Source organism: Balaenoptera acutorostrata, chromosome 7, assembly GCF_949987535.1.
Source record: "Balaenoptera acutorostrata chromosome 7, mBalAcu1.1, whole genome shotgun sequence".
NCBI classification, from domain to species: Eukaryota; Metazoa; Chordata; class Mammalia; order Artiodactyla; family Balaenopteridae; genus Balaenoptera; species Balaenoptera acutorostrata.
The window spans coordinates 77,997,037-78,016,622 of record NC_080070.1 but is presented as its reverse complement, the minus strand read 5'-3'; the positions used below and the strand labels follow the sequence as shown (position 1 = coordinate 78,016,622).

General features: G+C 35.4%; 1 protein-coding gene across 2 annotated transcripts in view; it reads right to left on the bottom strand.

Annotated features, from left to right (window-relative positions):
- Positions 1-19,586, bottom strand: part of SLC25A40 (solute carrier family 25 member 40) — a 54,557-nt gene that overhangs the window by 26,538 nt on the left and 8,433 nt on the right. The window contains exons 2-5 of one of the 2 annotated variants that reach the window (XM_007170306.2): positions 11,018-11,083; positions 8,214-8,334; positions 6,957-7,016; positions 5,085-5,191 (exon numbers count right to left, since the gene is read on the bottom strand). In XM_007170306.2, the coding sequence (XP_007170368.1) occupies positions 5,085-5,191; positions 6,957-7,016; positions 8,214-8,310 (264 nt within the window). In that variant the 5' untranslated portion in view covers positions 8,311-8,334; positions 11,018-11,083. The remainder of the gene's footprint in view (positions 1-5,084; positions 5,192-6,956; positions 7,017-8,213; positions 8,335-11,017; positions 11,084-19,586) is intronic. The other variant, XM_057549888.1, reaches the window with a different exon arrangement.

Sequence of the window (19,586 nt, the reverse complement as noted above, 5' to 3'; positions counted from 1 at the left end):
AAAACATAGGCAGGGGACTTCCCTGGTAGTGCAGTGGGTAAGACTCTGTGCTCCCAATGCAGGGGGCCTGGGTTCAGTCTCTGGTCAGGGAACTAGATCCCACATGCATGCCGCAACTAAGAGTTCCCATGCCACAACTATGAAGCCCACATGCCGCAGCTAAGAGTCCACATGCCACAACTAAAGATCCCACATGCCACAACGAAGAGCCCACGTACCGCAACTAAGACCTGGTGCAGCCAAAATAAATAAAATAAATAAATAATTTTTTAAAAAGAAGAAAACATAGGCAGTATGCTCTTCAACACTGGTCTTTGCAATATTTTTTTGGATATGTCTCCTCAGGCAAGGGAAACAAAAGGAAAAATAAACAAATGGGACTACATCAAACTAAAAAGATTTTGCACAGCGAAGAAAACTATCAACAAGACGAAAAGGCTACCCACTGAACCGGAGAAAATATTTGCAAATGATATATCCAACAGGTGGTGAATACCCAAAATATACAAAGAACTTATAGAACTGAACATCAAAAAAACCAAAAAACCTGATTTAAAAAATTGGCAGAGAATCTAAAACAGATATTTTTCCAAAGAAGACATACAGATGGCCAACAGGCACATGAAAAGATGCTCACCATCACTAATCATCAGGGAAATGCCAATCAAAACCACGATGAGATATCACCTCACACCTGTAAAAATGGCTATTATCCAAAAGACAACAAATAACAAGTTTTGGCAAGGATGTGGAGAAACGGGAACTCTTATGCACTGTTGGTGGGAATGTAAATTGGTGCAGCCACAATGGAAAACAGTATGAAGTTTCGTCAAAAAACTTTAAATAGAAGTACCATATGACCCAGCAATTCCACTCATGGGTATATATACAAAGAAAACAAAAATACTAATTCAAAAAGGTATATGCACCCTATGTTCACTGAAGCATTATTTACAATAACCAAGATATGAAAGCAACGTAAATAGATGAATGGATACAGAAAATGTGAGATATAGATATAGATACCTATCTATCTATTGATAGGTCGACAGACAGATAGATAATGGACTATTACTCAGCTATCGAAAAGAATGAAATATTGCCACGTGTGACAACATGGATGGACCTAGAGGGTATTATGCTAATTGAAATAAGTTAGACAGAGAAAGACAAATACTGTATCATTTCCCTTATATGTGGAATCTAAAAAAACAAAACAAATGAACAAACACAACAAAACAGAAACAGAGTTATAGATACAGAGAACAAACAGGTGGTTGCCAGAGGGGAGGGGGAGGAGAGAGAGGAAAGAAATAGGTAAGGGAGATTAGGAGGTATAAACTTCCAGTTACAAAGTAAAGGATTCAAGGGGATGAAATGTATCTTGTGAGGAATACAGTCAATAACTATGTAATATTTTTACATGGTGACACACAGTAACTAGAATTATCATGGTGATCATTTTGATATGCATAGAAATATATCAAATCACTATGTTGTGTAACAGGAACATAGTATTGTAGGTTAATTATACTTCAAAAACAAACTCATAAAAAAGATGAGATTTGTGGTTACCAGAGTTGGGGGGTGGGGGGAAGGGAGAATTGGATGAAGGCCAAAAGGTACAAACTTCCAGTTATAAGATAAATAAGTACTAATAAATGATGTACAACATGATAAAGATAATGAACACGGCTGTATGTTATACACTGAAGTTGTTAACAGAGTAAATCCTAAGAGTTCTCATCACAAAAAATGTTTTTTCTATTTCTTTAATTTTGTATCTGTGAGATGATGGATGGTGATTATTCTGGAAATCATTTCATGATGTATGTAAGTCAAATCATTATGCTGTACACCTTAGACTTATACAGTGCTGTATGTCAATTATATCTAGAAAAAAAACAGACTGGAACACTCAACACAGTAAAGATGTCATTTCTCTCCAAATAAGACATACAGGTTTAACACAATTCCTATAAAAATCTCATCAAGATTTTTTGTAGGTATATACAAGATTATTCTAAAATTTATAGGCAAAGACAAAGAAACTTTGGAAATAGCTAAAACAACTTTCAAAAAGAAAAATAAGAATAAAGTGGGAGGAATCAGTTTACCTGATTTCAGGACTTATTCTATAGCTACGCTAAGACCGTGTGGTACTGATGTAGGTAACAGACAAATGTTACAGAATAAACAACCTAGAAGTAGATCCACACGATATGCCCAAGTGATTTCTGACAATGTGCAAAGGCATCTTAATGGAGGAAAGATAGCCTTTTCAACAAACGCAACTGGACAAACACATGCTAAAACAAACAAAAAGGATCAAACTTCAACCTCAAACCCATACATTATATAAGAATGACTCAAAATGGATCAAGGACTTTAAAAACAGGAGAAAAATCTTCAGATCTTTGGGTAAATAAAGAGTTCTTAGATTAGATTTGACACCAAAAGCATGATCTATAAAGAAAAAATTGACAAATTGACAAAATTCATCAAAATGAATAACTTTTACTCCATGAAAGACCCTGTTTAAGAGTATAAGAAGGGAAGTTAGAGTGAGAAAGAATGTTTAGTAATCACATCTTCAACAAAGGACTCGTATCTAGATAGTATAAGGAGCATTTAAAACTTAACAGTAAAAATACAAACAGTTCAATTAGAAAATGGGCAAAAGACATGAAGAGCCATTTCACTGAAGAGGATATACTGATGGCTAATAAACATATGAATAGGTTTTCAACATCACTAACCACTAGGGAAATGTAAATTAAAACCACAATGAGATATTACTACACACCTATCATAATTGCTAAAATAAAAATAGTGACAACACCAAATGCTAGTGAGATTGTGGAGACGTTACATCAGTCATACATTGCCACTGGGAATGTAAAATGGTCCTACCAGTCTCATAAACAGGTTGGCAGTTTCTTAAACCCTAAACATGCAACTACTATATGACCCAACAACTGCACCCATGGACATTTACCCCAGAGAAATGAAGACTAACAGTGATATTATGATTAATAATAAGAAATATACATTTTGGCCTTAATCCATGGTTCCTGGCACACAGCTCCAAAACTCTTATAATTTCCTAATTAATACAGAGCAAAGGAAGCATCTTTTGTTGATAATTTTTGGTCTTTTGTTCCAGTCCTGAAATAGCTCCAGAGGATAAGAGGTGAAAGTAGTGTCTTTTGTTATTCACAACAAGCCTCTTTCAACCACACCTAAGTTTATGTTAATGAGGTGATTTTTGGAAAGGCCCTAGAGAACCAAAGGATGGGGGCTGGTTGCCAGGAGGAACCAACCACTTCACTAGAAGGCTGGAACTTTTAGTCCCACCCTCCCCACCCTACCCCAGTCCCCAATCTCAGGGGCTCTGGGAAGGGAGGCAGAACTGGAGGTTGAGTCAGTCACCAAGGGCCAGTGATTTGATCAATCGTGTCTATGTAATGAAGCCTCCATAAAAATCTCTAAAGAATGGCATTTGGAAGCTTCCAGGTTGGTGAACACAGGGAGGTGCTGGGAGAGTGACACATCTGGAGAGGACATGGAAGCTCCACAGCCTTTCCCCCAAGTCTTGCCCTGTGCATCTCTTCTACCTGGCTGTTCCTGAGTTGTAACCTTTCATAATAAACTAGTAATCTAGTAAGTAAACTGTTTTCCTGAGTTCTGTGAGCTCTTCTAGCAAATTACTGAACCCAAGAAGGAGACTTTGGGAACCTCTGATTTACAGCCAGTCAGTCAGAAACACAGGTGTCAACCTGGACTTGCGAGTGGCATCTGAAGTGGGAACAGTCCTGTGGGACCTGACACTAACTCCAGGTAGATGGTGTCAGAATTGAGTTAAATTGTAGAATACCCAGTTTGTGTCCCCTGGAGAGTTGCTTGGTATGGGGAAAAAACCCACATATCGGTTCAGAAGTGTTCTAAGTAGAGTGTTCAGAGAGAAAAACCGTGAGCAGTTTTTTCTTACACTTACTTTCACACAAAAACCTGTGAATGAATGTATGTAGCAGTTTTATTCAGAGCCAAAAACTGGAAACCACTCAGAAAACAAACTGTGGTACATCCATACCATGTAATACTAGTGAGTAATAAAAAGGAACAAACTATTGATACATTAAACAACTTGAATGAATCTTCAGATAATTAAGCAAAAAGTGCCAAACCCAAAATGTTCTGTTATTTCATTTATGTAACATTCTTAAAGTGACAAAATTATATTAATAGAAAACAGATTAGTGATTGCCAGGAGTTAAGAAGTGGATGTAGCTATAAAAGGGAAATAGGAAGGATCCTTGCAGTGATGGAATTGTCTGTATCTTCACTGTATCAATGTCAATATCCTGTGGTCATATTGTACTCATCTTGTCACGTTACCACTGGGGGAAACTGAAAAAAGGGTACATAGGGTCTGTCTGTATATTTTTCTTAAAATTGTATATGATCTGCAAGTATCTCAAAATAAAAAAGTTAAAAAAAACCTACTCCCTAAGCATAAACAGATGAAAATAAAGTTAGCAAAGAATTAAAAGCAAAAAAAGTACTTTCCCTTTCCTGCTTCAATGTCTACTTTTTAACTGTGGATAAGTGTGCTAACTACCTGATGGACATTTTACTCTCCTGTAATCGTTAAATATTTCATATATAAGAGTAAATATTAGGGCTTCCCTGGTGGCGCAGTGGTTGGGAGTCTGCCTGCTAATGCGGGGGACACGGGTTCAGGCCCTGGTCTGGGAGGATCCCGCATGCCGCGGAGCGGCTGGGCCCGTGAGCCACAACTGCTGAGCCTGCGCGTCTGGAGCCTGTGCCCCGCAACGGGAGGGGCCGCAATAGTGAGAGGCCCGCGCGCCGCGATGAAGAGCGGTCCCCACACCGCGATGAAGAGTGGCCCCCACTTGCCGCAGCTAGAGAAAGCCCTCGCACGAACCGAAGACCCAACACAGCCAAAAAATAAATAAATAAATAAATAAATAAAGTAGCTATAAAAAAAATTAAAAAAAAAAAAAAAAAGAGTAAATATTAGAATAGAAAACATACTGTGATTATAAATAATATCTCTTTACCAATGTTCCCTGGAAACGTCCTGGCTTCTTATACCATGCTTTGTTGCCTTCCTCTTCACAGACACATAGATGATCCATAAGTCCATTACTATATAAAAAACATTTTCCTAACAAAGAAGATTCCAACAGTCAATGATTATTTCACAAAACTATTATTTTTACATATGAACAAAATGAAAGTACGCTGAGCAGGCTACACAAAAACATAACTTTGTCTTCACCTTTTAGGATGAAACAAATAATTTGATTTGTTTAATGACATAGCACTGGGCTCTAAACTCACAGTGGTAAAAAGCCATTGAGTAAATTAGTGGATTATGTTTTCAGGACTGCAGTCAACAAATGCACACGGAAATAAATTCTTTTCGGTTATCTGAGGGAGTGGAGAGGGAAGACAGAGGAGAAAACCTGTTTTGAAAAGACAGCATGGGTGTACGTCTTCTCTGTTTGACCAGAAAAAAACCCTGTGGTATGTAAGGGCAATTCAGACAAAAATATATTATGAAATCTAATGTGTATCTGAAAGTTGCTAAGAGAGTAGATCTTAAAAGATCTCATTACATGGAAAAAAATTTATTAACTATGTGAGATTATGAAAGTTGACTAAATTTATTGTGGTAATCATTTTTCAATATATACATATATGAAATCATTACAGTGTACACCTAAAACTAATACAATGTTATACATCAATTGAAAAAATATGTTTTTCTCAACCCATGTAAATAATGCTGTGCTTTGTCCCTTTCTCTGTATTTATACTGCTCAATCTAGACATTTGTCAGCTCCCTCTTAACTGACTACAACTTTCTCTAATAACGATCCTTGCCATTATTGGATTCATTCTTGCTGCCAAAATTGTCTTCTCTATTCGACCATATATAATTCTGTCAATTTCATAACACATTAGTCTAACTTTAATGTACAGGAAACTACTTTTCAGTCTCTTCCTACAATCCATCTATCCTTTCATCCACCTGAAACAATGCCTGATGTTCATTCTGTCTCACTGCTATGCATTCAACAGAGTGGCATTTATGTCTGTGAGAAAACTAGCTTTCTCACAGTCTGTTTTCTGCTATTTAAACATGTTTGAAACAGCATTATCTTTATAAAACCGCAAAATATTGATCAAGGAATCGCTATTTTTGCCCATCTAATAAAAACATATAACTACTCTTCTCAAAGTCCACATAAGCTATAATGTCCAGCAATTAACCAAGCTGCCTGGCAAAATGATGACTTTCCTATCACTATTCAAGCAACAATTAGATGACTGTTGGATGAATACTGTAAGGATGAGCACAGCTCTTGGACTAAAGTAGGAAGCTAGATTCTAAGATGCCTTACAAGTTTAATTCTGTTCTTACTTGTGAGGCATATACTCAAATATAAAATTGTCCTCTGCTTTAATTAGTAGGTTCACAAAAGTGTTATATGTTTTATACACACACATACACACAGACAGTTGACCCTTGAACAACACAGGTTTGAACTGTGAAGGTCTACTTATGCAGATTTTTTTCAATAGTAAATACTACAGTACTACACAATCTGTAGTTGGTTGAATCCAAGGATGAGGAACTGCAAAAACAGAGGAACTGTGGACACTGAGGGCCAACTATAAATTACAGGCAGACAACTATATGGACAGTGGGCAGTGTTAACCCCCGCATTGTTCAAGGGTCAGCTGTATTTGTTTTCTGCCTAGACCTCATCATGTACAATTAAGAAATGAGAAAATGTTTCTGCATGAGAATAAAGGCATCAATTTTTAAAAACTAATAAAAAGAGAATATTATTCAAACAAAAATGAATACAGCGACATTTAAAAATCTAACATAATGTTTTCAGGATAAGCAGAACACATACCTTTGGGGAATGGGTTGTTTTGGGCTTGGAGTCGAATTTTAACAACATCAAAGGGTGTCACTATGAAGATACATAAATCTCAATTAACAAGTGATACCTATAAATTGTACAGACATTTGTCCAAAGAACACAAAATACACCGAATGATACTTTCCTCATGACTACATAATGGGTAAGATTATTTATCTTAAAGTGGTTTTGAGTATTAACATTCTAATTTTTGCACTTGAATTTTGTTTAAAGAGTACCAATGAGAAAATGTAATTACTTCTCTCACAAGTACTCAACTCTCATTTATAATATTTCTACAACTATAATTCCATTAGCACTAGTATTTATAAGAAAATATGTTATCTAAGGTAAAGAATGAAAGTTCCAAAAGTCCATTTAAATATTTGAGAATAACTCTGTATTACAAGTAATCAATAATCAAACAATGTAAGTCTTCCTATTCTGTTAAATTCACTTATATCAAACAAAAACTATAGATAATGCAAATTTGAGTAAGCGAGTCATAAATCATCCTTACTACCACATTGTGTTACTCCATTTGGGAACAATGCAGCAAAGGAGAATGGTTTTAATTTGCATGCTGTATTTCCTCGTCTGAGAATGAGGAAGTCACATCAGAAGATCTCTAAAGCCTTTACAACCCTAGCATTCTGACCTAAAGACACTACATTCTAAAGCAATTAGTTTACATTTTTTCTAATCATCTGCTATCTTATTTGAATACACGAGCCAACTTAAAGTCATTAAAACGCTAAACTATCACCTATGTCATTTGGCTGTGTCTACAAGAAATTCATTAAAAAAGACAGAAAAGTGTGGTCCAGAGGAATTTAAGCAATTCACTGTTACTAAAGCAAAGTAAAATATAATTTGAATTTGTTGCTACTATACGTTGTCCAATTTCTGTATTTTTCATTATGCTAATATTTTATTCCATATTAAAAAAATGATAATAGAGTCATAAAAGTTTAATGTTGATAGGGACCTCAAAGAACTCCTGATCTAAGCCCCTAATTTTAGAGATGGAAAATTAATTTCAAAGAGAATAAGGACTATCCCAACGTGCATTCACCCTGAGAATGGCAAAGCAAGGACTAAAATTCTAGTCTCTTGATTCTCTGTCCAGGGTTCTTTTCATGTTATCATGATGAAGCATGAATGATAATATTATCATTATTTCACAGATAGTAAAACTCAAATGGAATCAATGATTCATTCAGTTACATAATCTACATATTATTTTACCCATCAGTGATGTCAGTATAGCTCCAGTACAAGAGGCAAGCATTTGTTGAAGAGGAGTCACTTTGATAATTGGTGGTCCCTCTGCTTCAGGATCCATATTTTTAACTAATAGAAGAAAAATCTGTTAAAGAAAAGCAAGATGTAAAATAAAAGTATAATAGAAAATGCCCTCAAAATCAACAGCTAAAATTTAAATAAACTATACAAACAATAACCAGTATTACTATCAAAGCACATGTTGTTGGACTTCCCTGGTGGCGCAGTGGTTAAGAATCTGCCTGCCAATGCAGGGGACACGGGTTCGATCCCTGGTCCAGGAAGATCCCACATGCCGCGGAGCAGCTAAGCCCGTACGCCACAACTACGAAGCCTGCGCTCTAGAGCCCATGAGCCACAACTACTGACCCCATGTGCCACAACTACTGAGGCCTGCACGCCTAGAGCCCATGCTCTGCAACAAGAAAAGCCACCGCAACGAGAAGCCCGCACACCACAATGAAGAGTAGCCCCCACTCGCCAGAACTAGAGAAAGCCTGCGTGCAGCAACGAAGACCTAATGCAGCCAAAAATAAATAAATAAATAAATTTTTTTTTTAAAAAAGCACATGTTGTTGACCACTATCAGAAGTAAACATGTAAGTTCTATACCCCAAGGCACTAAACAATTGTCATTAATAGAACATGTTCTCTGTTTTCCAAAAATGATAATGTACTTCAGCTAAGCTATGTGAGCAGCACACATATGTAAGACAATTATTAGAGCATTAAGGAAACGGACTCTGGCCATGTAAAAGAATGAAAGCAGCTGACCAACAAGGCTCAAAATCTGAATTTAGCCTCACAAGAACTACTCAGGTACTCGAATCTAGTACAGAATTATCAGCAAATATAGCACTATTTTTATTGCATATCAAACACTGTTGCAAAGGTACAAAATAAAATCAAAAACATAACCTTCATAAGAAGCGTTATCTTACAAAACTTTAATGAGAAAAGCAACATATACTCTTTTGAAAAACTCAGTTAACACAAAAGTATAAAAATCACTTATAAACTTATTTTTAAAAAATAACCACTTGGGGCTTCCCTAGTGGCACAGTGGTTAAGAATCCGCCTGCCAATGGAGGGGACACCGGTTCGAGCCCTGGTCCGGGAAGATCCCACGTGCCGCGGAGCAACTAAGCCTGTGCGCCACAACTACTGAGCCTGCACTCTAGAGCCCACGTGCCACAACTACTGAAGCCCGCGTGCCTAGAGCCCGTGCTCCACAACAAGAGAAGCCACCGCAATGAGAAGCCCACGCACTGCAATGAAAAGCAGCCCCCGCTCACCGCAACTAGAGAAAGCCCACAAGCAGCAACAAAGACCCAACACAGCCAAAAATAAATAAATTAATTAATTAAAAAAATAAAAATAATAAAATAACCACTCATGGCCAAAAAAATAAAATAAAACAAATTTTTTTTTAAAAAAAGGGAATTCCCTGGTAGGCCAGTGGTTCAGACTCCATGCTTCCACTGCTGAGGGCCCAGGTTCGATCCCTGGTCCAGGAACTAAGATCCTGCAAGCCGTGCGGTGCAGCCAAAAAAATAAAATAAAACAAATGAAAAAGTAACCCCTGGCAACATACAGTATCATCTTTCCAAATGTCTATGTGCATAAAAACACATATATGTACATGTATAATATATGTATACAGACAGGAAGATTACATCTAACTAATCAATTACAAACATTCGTATCATCTGTGTATATGTATTCCTGTATCTGTGTATATGTACCTTTTTTGAAAAACAAAATAGATTAATACTACTCATATTGTTTAGTAGCCAGCTTTGACACTTAAAAACATATTACAAACATGCCAATAAATAGATTTACATTATCATTTTTAATGCTTACATGGTTTTTAATTATACTTATTTAGTCATCCTCATATTCTTATTTAGGTTACTGACAATTTGTCATTAATTCATTAATTTCATAAACTCTCATATAAATATCCTTATACATACATCTTATTGTAATGTTCCTACAATTACTATAGAAAAAAAAGTAAGATTGCTGGACTAAGCTAAAAACTTGAGACAAATTGCCAAAATGCTTTCCAGAAAGATTGGACCAACTTATACTTCCACATTGGCAATAGATGAGTTCCTATTAGCCCATAAATTAACCAAACGCCCTCTCATATTACATATCACTTATTTTTTCTAAACCATTTGGAAGTAGATTGCCATACATCACACCCCTTTCAGCCTAAATACCTCAGAATATTCCTATATAATCAAGGTACAATTATCAAATTGAGGAAACAACGTTGATAGTATTCTACAGTTCATTTTCCAATTTTGTCAATTATCCCAATAATGACCTTTATAAAAATGAATGGTAGCTGTATTGTTTATTTTTTTTATTTTTTATTTCTTAAAAATTTCTTTATTTTATTTTATTTATTTTATTTTTGGCTGCGTTGGGTCTTCGTTGCTGTGCACGGGCTTTCTCTGGTTGGGGCGAGTGGGGGCTACTCTTAGTTGCAGTGTGCGGGCTTCTCATTGTAGTGGCTTCTCTTTGTTGCAGAGCACGGACGGACTCTAGGCACACGGGCTCAGTAGTTGTGGCTCGCAGGCTCTAGAGTGCAGGCTCAGTAGTTGTGGCGAATGGGCTTAGTTGCTCCGTGGCATGTGGGATCTTCCCGGACCAGGGCTTGAACCCGTGTCCCCTGCATTGGCAGGCAGATTCTTAACCACTGCACCACCACGGAAGCCCTGTATCGTTTCTTTAGACTTTTATTATTTACCTACCTGGTTTAAGTCTTTTCCTCAACTCTATGTTCCAATATTTTGTTTGTAACATCAGTAGCTGAAAATCTGTAGTGAAAAAAGAAAGTTAACTGTCTTATCTTTTCAGACAAGAAAGGGATAACAAGCCTAAAGGAAAGGAGTATATAAAAACTTTAAAACACAAATCAACAAATATTTATTAACTATTACTTTTAAAATATTTCTGTTAAGTGCTTTGAGGAATATGACGAGCACTCCACAAATGTTATCATTAGAGTTACAGAAGTATTTTCACAAAAAAATCTTCATATTTTCCCAGTAAATATACTCTGCTTTAAAAACAATTCTAAACCTGAACATACGGACCCATCTTAGTATCAACAGAAGTTGAACAACCAGATTTTGTGACACTTACAGGAACTTCAGAGACTAAACATGGTAAAGCTTGACACAAAATATAGAAGAAGGTATAATACTCTGGTATACAGGACTACTGTCTTAGTTTCTTCAACAAGTGAAAGTAGGGTGGGAGAAAAGGTGGCAGGGGAGGTATAACCGTTCTAGAATAAAGGAATCCAACCAAATGAATCCTGGTTTGAAAAAACGAACTTTAAAAAGCCAGTCTGAAAGTAACTAAAGAAATCTGAACGTGGGCTGGATATCAGATAATATATTTAAATTACTGTTGATTTTGTTAGTGAGATGTTATTACAGTTACGTAGAAAGTGTCTTTTTTAAAGAGGTTCATACTGACATATTAAGGGCTGAAATGTTATGATAGCTGTAGTTTATAATAGTCCAGAAAAAATATATTATAATGTTAATGATCTGTTAAATCTAGGTGTTGTTTCACTCTTCTGAATTTTTCTGTCTATGGGAAAATTCGCACAATAATTTTTTTTTTTAATTCCTGAAATGTATGTAGAACCTTCAAATCCAAGCACCTACTTCTAACATTTATTTGAACACAGGTCTTTTAAGTGGAAAAATAACACACATATGCTACAATACAGGTATATGCCTCCTCCAGAAAGGTAAGAAGACCTACAGTGCTTTATTTTGGCACCATCCTAGCAAAGTTGGCAACCTGAATATTCTCACCTTAAATTAAGGCTAGAAAAATTGACATATTTCTAGCAATTATTTAGGATGTAAGGGGAAAAATCCAAAAATTAGATGTAACTTTTTAGAACCAAAAATTAAGGTTATTGAACTTTTATTTCTTAACATATACATATTTCAGAAAAATGTCATATCAACAATCTCTGAAGATCATAACATGAATCTACTTATGAGATCTGAAAAATTAGTCTCCTTTTCAAAATATTGTGGGTCAAATGGATAACATACCCAAAGATTCAGTAGAATATGAAGAAAAAGTGGCAAGTTATATATATAATCTTAGTGGAATGTCTAGAACTCAAAATGTATTCTCCAGTGCTTTAAATTCCCTCCAGTCCAGGGGGACTTCCCTGGTGGTCCAGTGGTTAAGAATCCATCCATCTTGCAATGCAGAGGACGCCAGTTCGATCCCTGGCTGGGGGACTAAGATCCCACAGCTACTGACCCCGCGCACTGCAACTACAGAGCCCACGCACCACAACTAGAGAGAAGCCCGTGCGCCACAACGAAAGATCCCACATGCCGCGACTAGGACCTGACGCAGCCAATAAATAAATAAATAAATAAATAAATTCCCTCCGGTCCAATCAACCTACTTCTCTTTTTTCTTTGTATCCACTCTTCTGTGTGGCAGGTACCATCCCTTTTTCAGGGAGCACACGGACTAGTGAGAAAGATGACTTTAACATTAATATCTCCTTTAACTTTATGAGTCTTAAACAAATGTTCTACAAGAATAGCTTCCTTGCTCAACTATACAAAATTCCTATACAACTATATAAAATTCCTCTTTTCTATACTTTTTCTGCATTCTGTACTCACTTAATATTAATGATTTGCTATACCTGGCCAAGGTGGACTTCAAATATAAATGGCAAACATTCTTAACATGAATAATCAATGAGCCCCTCTTGGGGGAAGAAAGCTACCTGATGACAAAATCTACTCCATCAAGCGATGAATGGAGATGCTTTAGTAAAAGGATTAGAGCAATATCCAAGTCAGAAAATAGTAAATCAATATATACTTAGTATCATCAGAACTTTAAATTTTTTCCATCAAATGTGTGTTAAATGCTATCTTATTATAGTTTTATGTTCCCTGGTCATTAACGATGCTGAACATCTCTTCATATTATTACCAGTATGTACTGCCTCTTCTGTACTATGTCCGTTCATATCTTTTGTCCATTTTTCTCCTGGGGCATTTACTTCTTTTTATTGGTTTGAGGAATTTTTTATTCTTAGTACAAATTATTTGCAGGCTGTGTGAACTGTCTCTTCTCAGAGTCTATGATTTACCTTTCCACTTTCTTTAAAGCATATTTTAATAAAGTTCGTAATTATTTTTTGTGGTTAAAAAAGAAACACAACATGAAGTCTACCTTCTTAACAAAATTTTAAGTGTACAGTACAGCACTGTTAACTATATGCACATTGTTTTACAGAAGATCTCTAGAACTTTTTCATTTTGCATGACTGAGACTCTATACTCATTAAATAGCAACTCCTTATTTCCCCCTTCTTTTCAGCCCCTGGCAACAACCACCATTCTATGTTCTTCTGCTAAGAGTTTGACTACTTTAGATACCTCTTATGATCAGAATCATGCAGTATTGCTCCTTCTGTGACTGGCTTATTTGGTCCAGCATAATGCCCTCAAAGTTCATCCATGTTGTAGCCTATGACAGGATTTCCTTCTTTTATAAGAAGTATATAATACTCTATTGTATGTATATACCACCTTTTCATTATCCATTCATCCACTGATGGACATTTACATTGTTTCCATTTCTTGAATTACGCATATTGCTACAATGAATATGGGAATACAAATATCTCTTTGAGACCCTGATTTCAATTCTTTTGGATAAATATCCAAAAGAGGGATTGCTAGATCACATAGTTGTTCTATTTTAAGTTTTCTGAGGAATCTCCACACTGTTTTCCATAGTACACCATTTTACATTCTTACCAACAATGCACAACGTTCTGATTTCTCCGCATCCTCACTAGCACTTGTTATTTTGTTTTGTTTTTTAATAATAGCCATCATAACAAGTGAAGTGACAACCTTGTGATTTTGATTTCATTTGCTTGATGATTAGTGATGCTCAGTGTCTTTTCATATTCCTGTTGGCCATTTGTACATCTTCTTTGGGGAAATGTCTATTAAGGTCTTTTATCCATTTTTAAATCAGATTATTTGTTTCTTTGTTGTTGTGTTGTAGGTGCTCCTTATATATTTAGAATACTAATCCCTTATTTGATATATTGTTTGTATATATTTTTCTCCCATCCCATAGACTCTTTTCACTCTATAATAGTTTACTTCCTTTGGTGTATAGAAGCTTTTCAGTTTGATACAGTCCCACCTGTCTTTTGTTTTTATTGCTGTGCTTTTGGTGTCACAGCCAAGAAATCATTGCCAAGATAAATGCTATGAGGCTATTCCCCGTTTTCTTCTAGGATTTTTTTAAATTGCGGGTCTTATATTTAAGTCTTTAATCCATTTTGAGTTGATTTTGTATATGGTATAAGGGTCAAAATTCTTAATGTAGCCAAATTTACTGGCCTTTTCCTTTTTAAAAAAAAAATAAATTTACTTATATTTATTTATTTATTGGCTGTGTTGGAACTTCGTTGCTGTGTGCAGGCTTTCTCTAGTTGTGGCGAGCAGGGGCTACTCTTCATTGCGGTGCACGGGCTTCTCACTGCGGTGGCTTCTCTTTGTTGTAGAGCACGGAATCTAAGCGCACGGGCTTCAGCAGTTGTGGCACGTGGGCTCTGAAGTGCAGGCTCAGTAGTTGCGGCGCACGGGCTTAGCAGCTCTGTGGCATGTGGGATCTTCCCGGACCACGGCTTGAACCCGTGTCCCCTGCATTGGCAGGCGGATTCTTAACCACCGCACCCCCAGGGAAGTCCCAGCCTTTTCCTTTATGGATAACACTTCTTTTGTGTTTTCTTTAAACAATCTTGCCCTACTCAAAAGTCCAAAGATACTCACCCATATTTTCTCCCTAAAAGTTTTAAACTTTTGCTATTGACAAATTTTAAGTCCTTAATCCATACAGAGAAGTATTTTAATAGTACGTGAAGTAGTGATCTAATTTCATCTTTTTCCATGTTAAAATAGATAACTACTTTATCCAGCTCCAAGTATTAAATAATCCCTCCTTTCTCCTTTCAACTGACATACTACTTGGTCATAACTAAGTTCCATTCCTGTGTTGAACTGTTTCTAGTCTCTCTATTCTATTGGTCAACTTATCTATCCTTAAACTGTACCACACTGTATTATTATTGTGTCCTAATACGTCCTCATATTTGGTAGGGCCAGTCTACCCTCCCTGTTCTTCTTCAGAAGTGTCATGATTATTCTTGGCCCTATGGTCCTTCATGTAAGTTTAAAAATCATCTTACCATTTTCCTTGAAAAACCTCTTTGGGATTTTGATTTGAATTGAATTGAATCTACAGATAAAACTGGAGAGAATCATTATTATTGATTTAATATCTTTCTTCTTTTTAAGTTAGGCTTTGTAGGACTAAAAATTCCCTTCCAAGCACTGTTTATATTGCACCTCACAAATCTGGATATACTGTGTTGTCATTTTCATTCTGTTCAAAATATTTTGTAACTTTCTGGTGTTTCTTATACCACACTTATTGGGTTTTGGTATCAAGGCTATGCTAATCTCATAAAATTAGGTGGAGAATCAATTACTGAGCCTGTGCGTCTGGAGCCTGTGCTCCACAACAAGAGAGGCCGTGATAGTGAGAGGCCCACGCACCACGATGAAGAGTGGCCCCCGCTTGCCACAACTAGAAGAAAGCCCTCGCACAGAAACGAAGACCCAACACAGCCAAAAATAAATAAATTAATTAATTTTTTAAAAAAGAAAAAAAATTAGGTGGAGAATATTTTCTTTTAGAAGAGTCTGTAAGGTTGGGATTATTTGATCCTTAAATATGTGATAGAATATAACTGTGAATTATAATTGTATCTGTGAATTTCATTTTGTGTTTTCAAAATATGCATAATTTTATTATTTGTTAAACAGATACTCAGAAAAATTCATGCATTTTTTTGCTGATGAAAATGCTATGATTATTTTGTACATAAACAATCACCAACCTTACCACAAAAATGTAATAACATCTACTAAACCAAAGAAGAAGAGAAATCCTCATTGACTTTTATAATTTTTGTGTGACATTATCAAGCATACCAACCTACACATAATGAGAGTCCCAGAAGGAGAGGATAGAAAGGGACAGAAAGAATACAAGCCAAAAACTTCCCAACTTTGATTAATGGTGGGGGGGGGAGGGGGAGGAGAAAAAGAAACTATACATCCAAGAGGCTCAACAAATTCCTGGTAGGATAAACTGAAAGAAAGCCACACTGAGAACATTATAATCAAACTGCCAAAAGCCAAATACAATGAGAATTCTGAAAGCAGCGAGAGGAGCAATTCATTATATTAAAAGGATCTTCAATGATTAAAAAGCTGATTTCATATCTAAAACCATGGAGACCAGAAGGCAGTGGAATAACATTTTCAAGCAGTGAACAAAAAAGACTGTTAACGAAGAATTCTACATCTAGCAAAATTATCCTCCAAAATTGAGAAAAAAATTAAGATATTCCCAGATAAACAAAATCAGATAGAAGTTGTCACTAGTGATCTTGTCCTACAAGAAATACTAGGAGGAATCCAGTCAGGCTAAAATGAAATGAAACACACCACTAGATAGTAACTGGAATTCATATGATGAAACAAAGAGCACTGGCAAAGGTAACAACATAGATGAATATAAAAGAAAACTGGATAAAGCAATAAAATAAATCTTTGCTGATACGCATTCAATACATGAAGATGTAATTCGTATGACAACAATAGCACAAAGGAAGGGAGAAGAGAATGGAGCCATATACTGTTGCAGTTAAAATGATACTAATCTGAACCAGACTGTTATAAATTAAAATACTAATTATAATTCCCTAGGCAACCACTAAGAAAATACCTCAAAAAAATATAATAGAAGAGACAAGGAAACTAAAATGGTATATGAGAAAGTATCTATTTAAAACAAGTGAAGGCAGCAATGAAGGAAGAATGTGACTAAACAAATGTATAGAAACAAATAGAAAAATGGCAGACATAAATTCTTTTAAACGTAAAATGGATTAAACAATCCAAAAAAGGGCAAAGATGGGCAGAATTTTTTTAAAAAATCAAACTATACCCTATCTATAAGAGACCTATTTTATATTCAAACACAAAAATAGATTGAAAGTAAAAGAATAGCACATAAGTAAAGGCAACTACATACATAAACATAAGAGTCTGCATTAATGGATTTTTGGTTAGTAATTCCTTTTTCCCTTCTAATGACTTAAAATACAATTATATACAACAATAATTAAAAATCTATGTTAATCACTGCCATTTATAACATTACATTATTTGTAACATACAATATCATTAACATTGCATATTTGTTTATATATGTTATATGTTTACTATATATATCAACATAACATATACAAATATATTTGTTACATGTTTATAATATACACATTTAAATGCACATTACATATGTGCTTATATTATACATATTGCATACATTATATACGTTATACATACAACAGTAACAATATGTCATTTATAACAATAACAACATAAGGGGGTTGGGGGAATGGAGTCATACAGGAGTGAAGTTTTTGTATACTATGAAAACCAAGTTGGTATTAATCTGAAATCACTGTTATAAATGTGAATTGTAATCCTCAAGACAACCACTAAAAACATAACAAAAATATATACAGAAAAAATGAGAATGCAATCAAAACAGTACACTAGAACATCTAACACAAAAGAAGGCAGTGAAGGAACTGAGTAACAAAAATATATGACATACACAAAACAAAGAGCAAAATGGCAATGCAAGTCTTCTATTTGAATAATTTCATTAAAGATAAATGGATTAAACTCTCTAAGAGACAGAGACTGGAAGGTTAAATATAAAAAGTGATCTAACTATATGCTGTCTATAAGAAACTCATTTTAGTACCAAATACACAAATAGGTTGAAAATAAAACTGTAAAAAGAGATGCTATGAAAATAGTAACCAAAAGAGAGCTAGAGTGACAATACTAATATCAGACAAAATAAATTTTAAGACAAAAATTGTTAAAGTAGACAAAGAAGAATGTTATACGATGATATAAGGGTCAATCTATCAAGATAAAAAAAATTATAAACATATATACACCTAACAACAGAGTCCCAAATTATATGAAGCAAAAACTGACAGAAGATAGCCAAACAACAGTTGGAAGCTTCAATATATTTCATTTTCAATAATGAACAGAACTAGACAAAAGATAAACAAGGAACTAGAAAACTTAAACAATACTATAAACCAACTAGACCTAACAACACACAGAATACTCCACCAAACAAGAGCAAAATACACATTCTTCTCAGGTGAACATGGATTATTCTCCATGAGAGATCATATGTTAGGGCACAAAAAAAGTTTCAATAAGTTTAAAAAAACTAAAATAATACAAAGCATCTTCTCTGACCACAGTAGAATAAGAAATCAGTAACAAAAGGAAATTTGGAAAATTAAAAAATGTTGAATGAAACAATACACTCTTAAATAACCAATAGGTCAAAGAATCCATTACAAGGTAAGTTAGAAAATACCTTGAAATGAATGAAAATGAAAACACAACATATCAAAACTTAAGGAATGCAACAAAAGCAGTGCTAAGAGGGAAATTTATAGTTTTAAAAGCCTACATTAAAAAATAAGAAAGATCTCTCCAATCAATGACCTAAAATTCTCCCTTATGGAACCCAAAAAAAGAAGAGTTACCTAAACCCAAAGCAAGAAGAGGAAAGAAATATTATAGATTAGAATGTAAATAAACAAAATAGAAGAAAAACCATCGAGAATCAATGAAAGCAAAAGTTGCTTCTTTAAAAAGATCACCAAAGTTAACAAACATTTAGTTAAACTGACCAAGAAAAATGAGAAGACTCAAATCAGTAAAATCAGGCATGAAAGTAGAGATATTACCACCACCTTTACAGAAAAAAAAATTATTATAGGAGAATATTACAAACAAGTATCTGTCAACAAATCATTTAACCTAGATGAAATAAACAAATTCCTAAAAACATACAAAGTACCAAAAGTGACTCAAGAAGAAAGGGAATACTTTCTAACTCATTCTATAAAACAAATATTACTCTGATTGGGCTTCCCTGGTGGCACAGAGGTTGAGAGTCTGCCTGCCAATGCAGGGGACACGGGTTCGAGCCCTGGTCTGGGAGGATCCCACATGCCACGGAGCGACTAGGCCCGTGAACCACAGCTACTGAGCCTGCGCGTCTGGAGCCTGTGTTCCGCAACAAGAGAGGCCGCGATGGTGAGAGGCCCGTGCACCG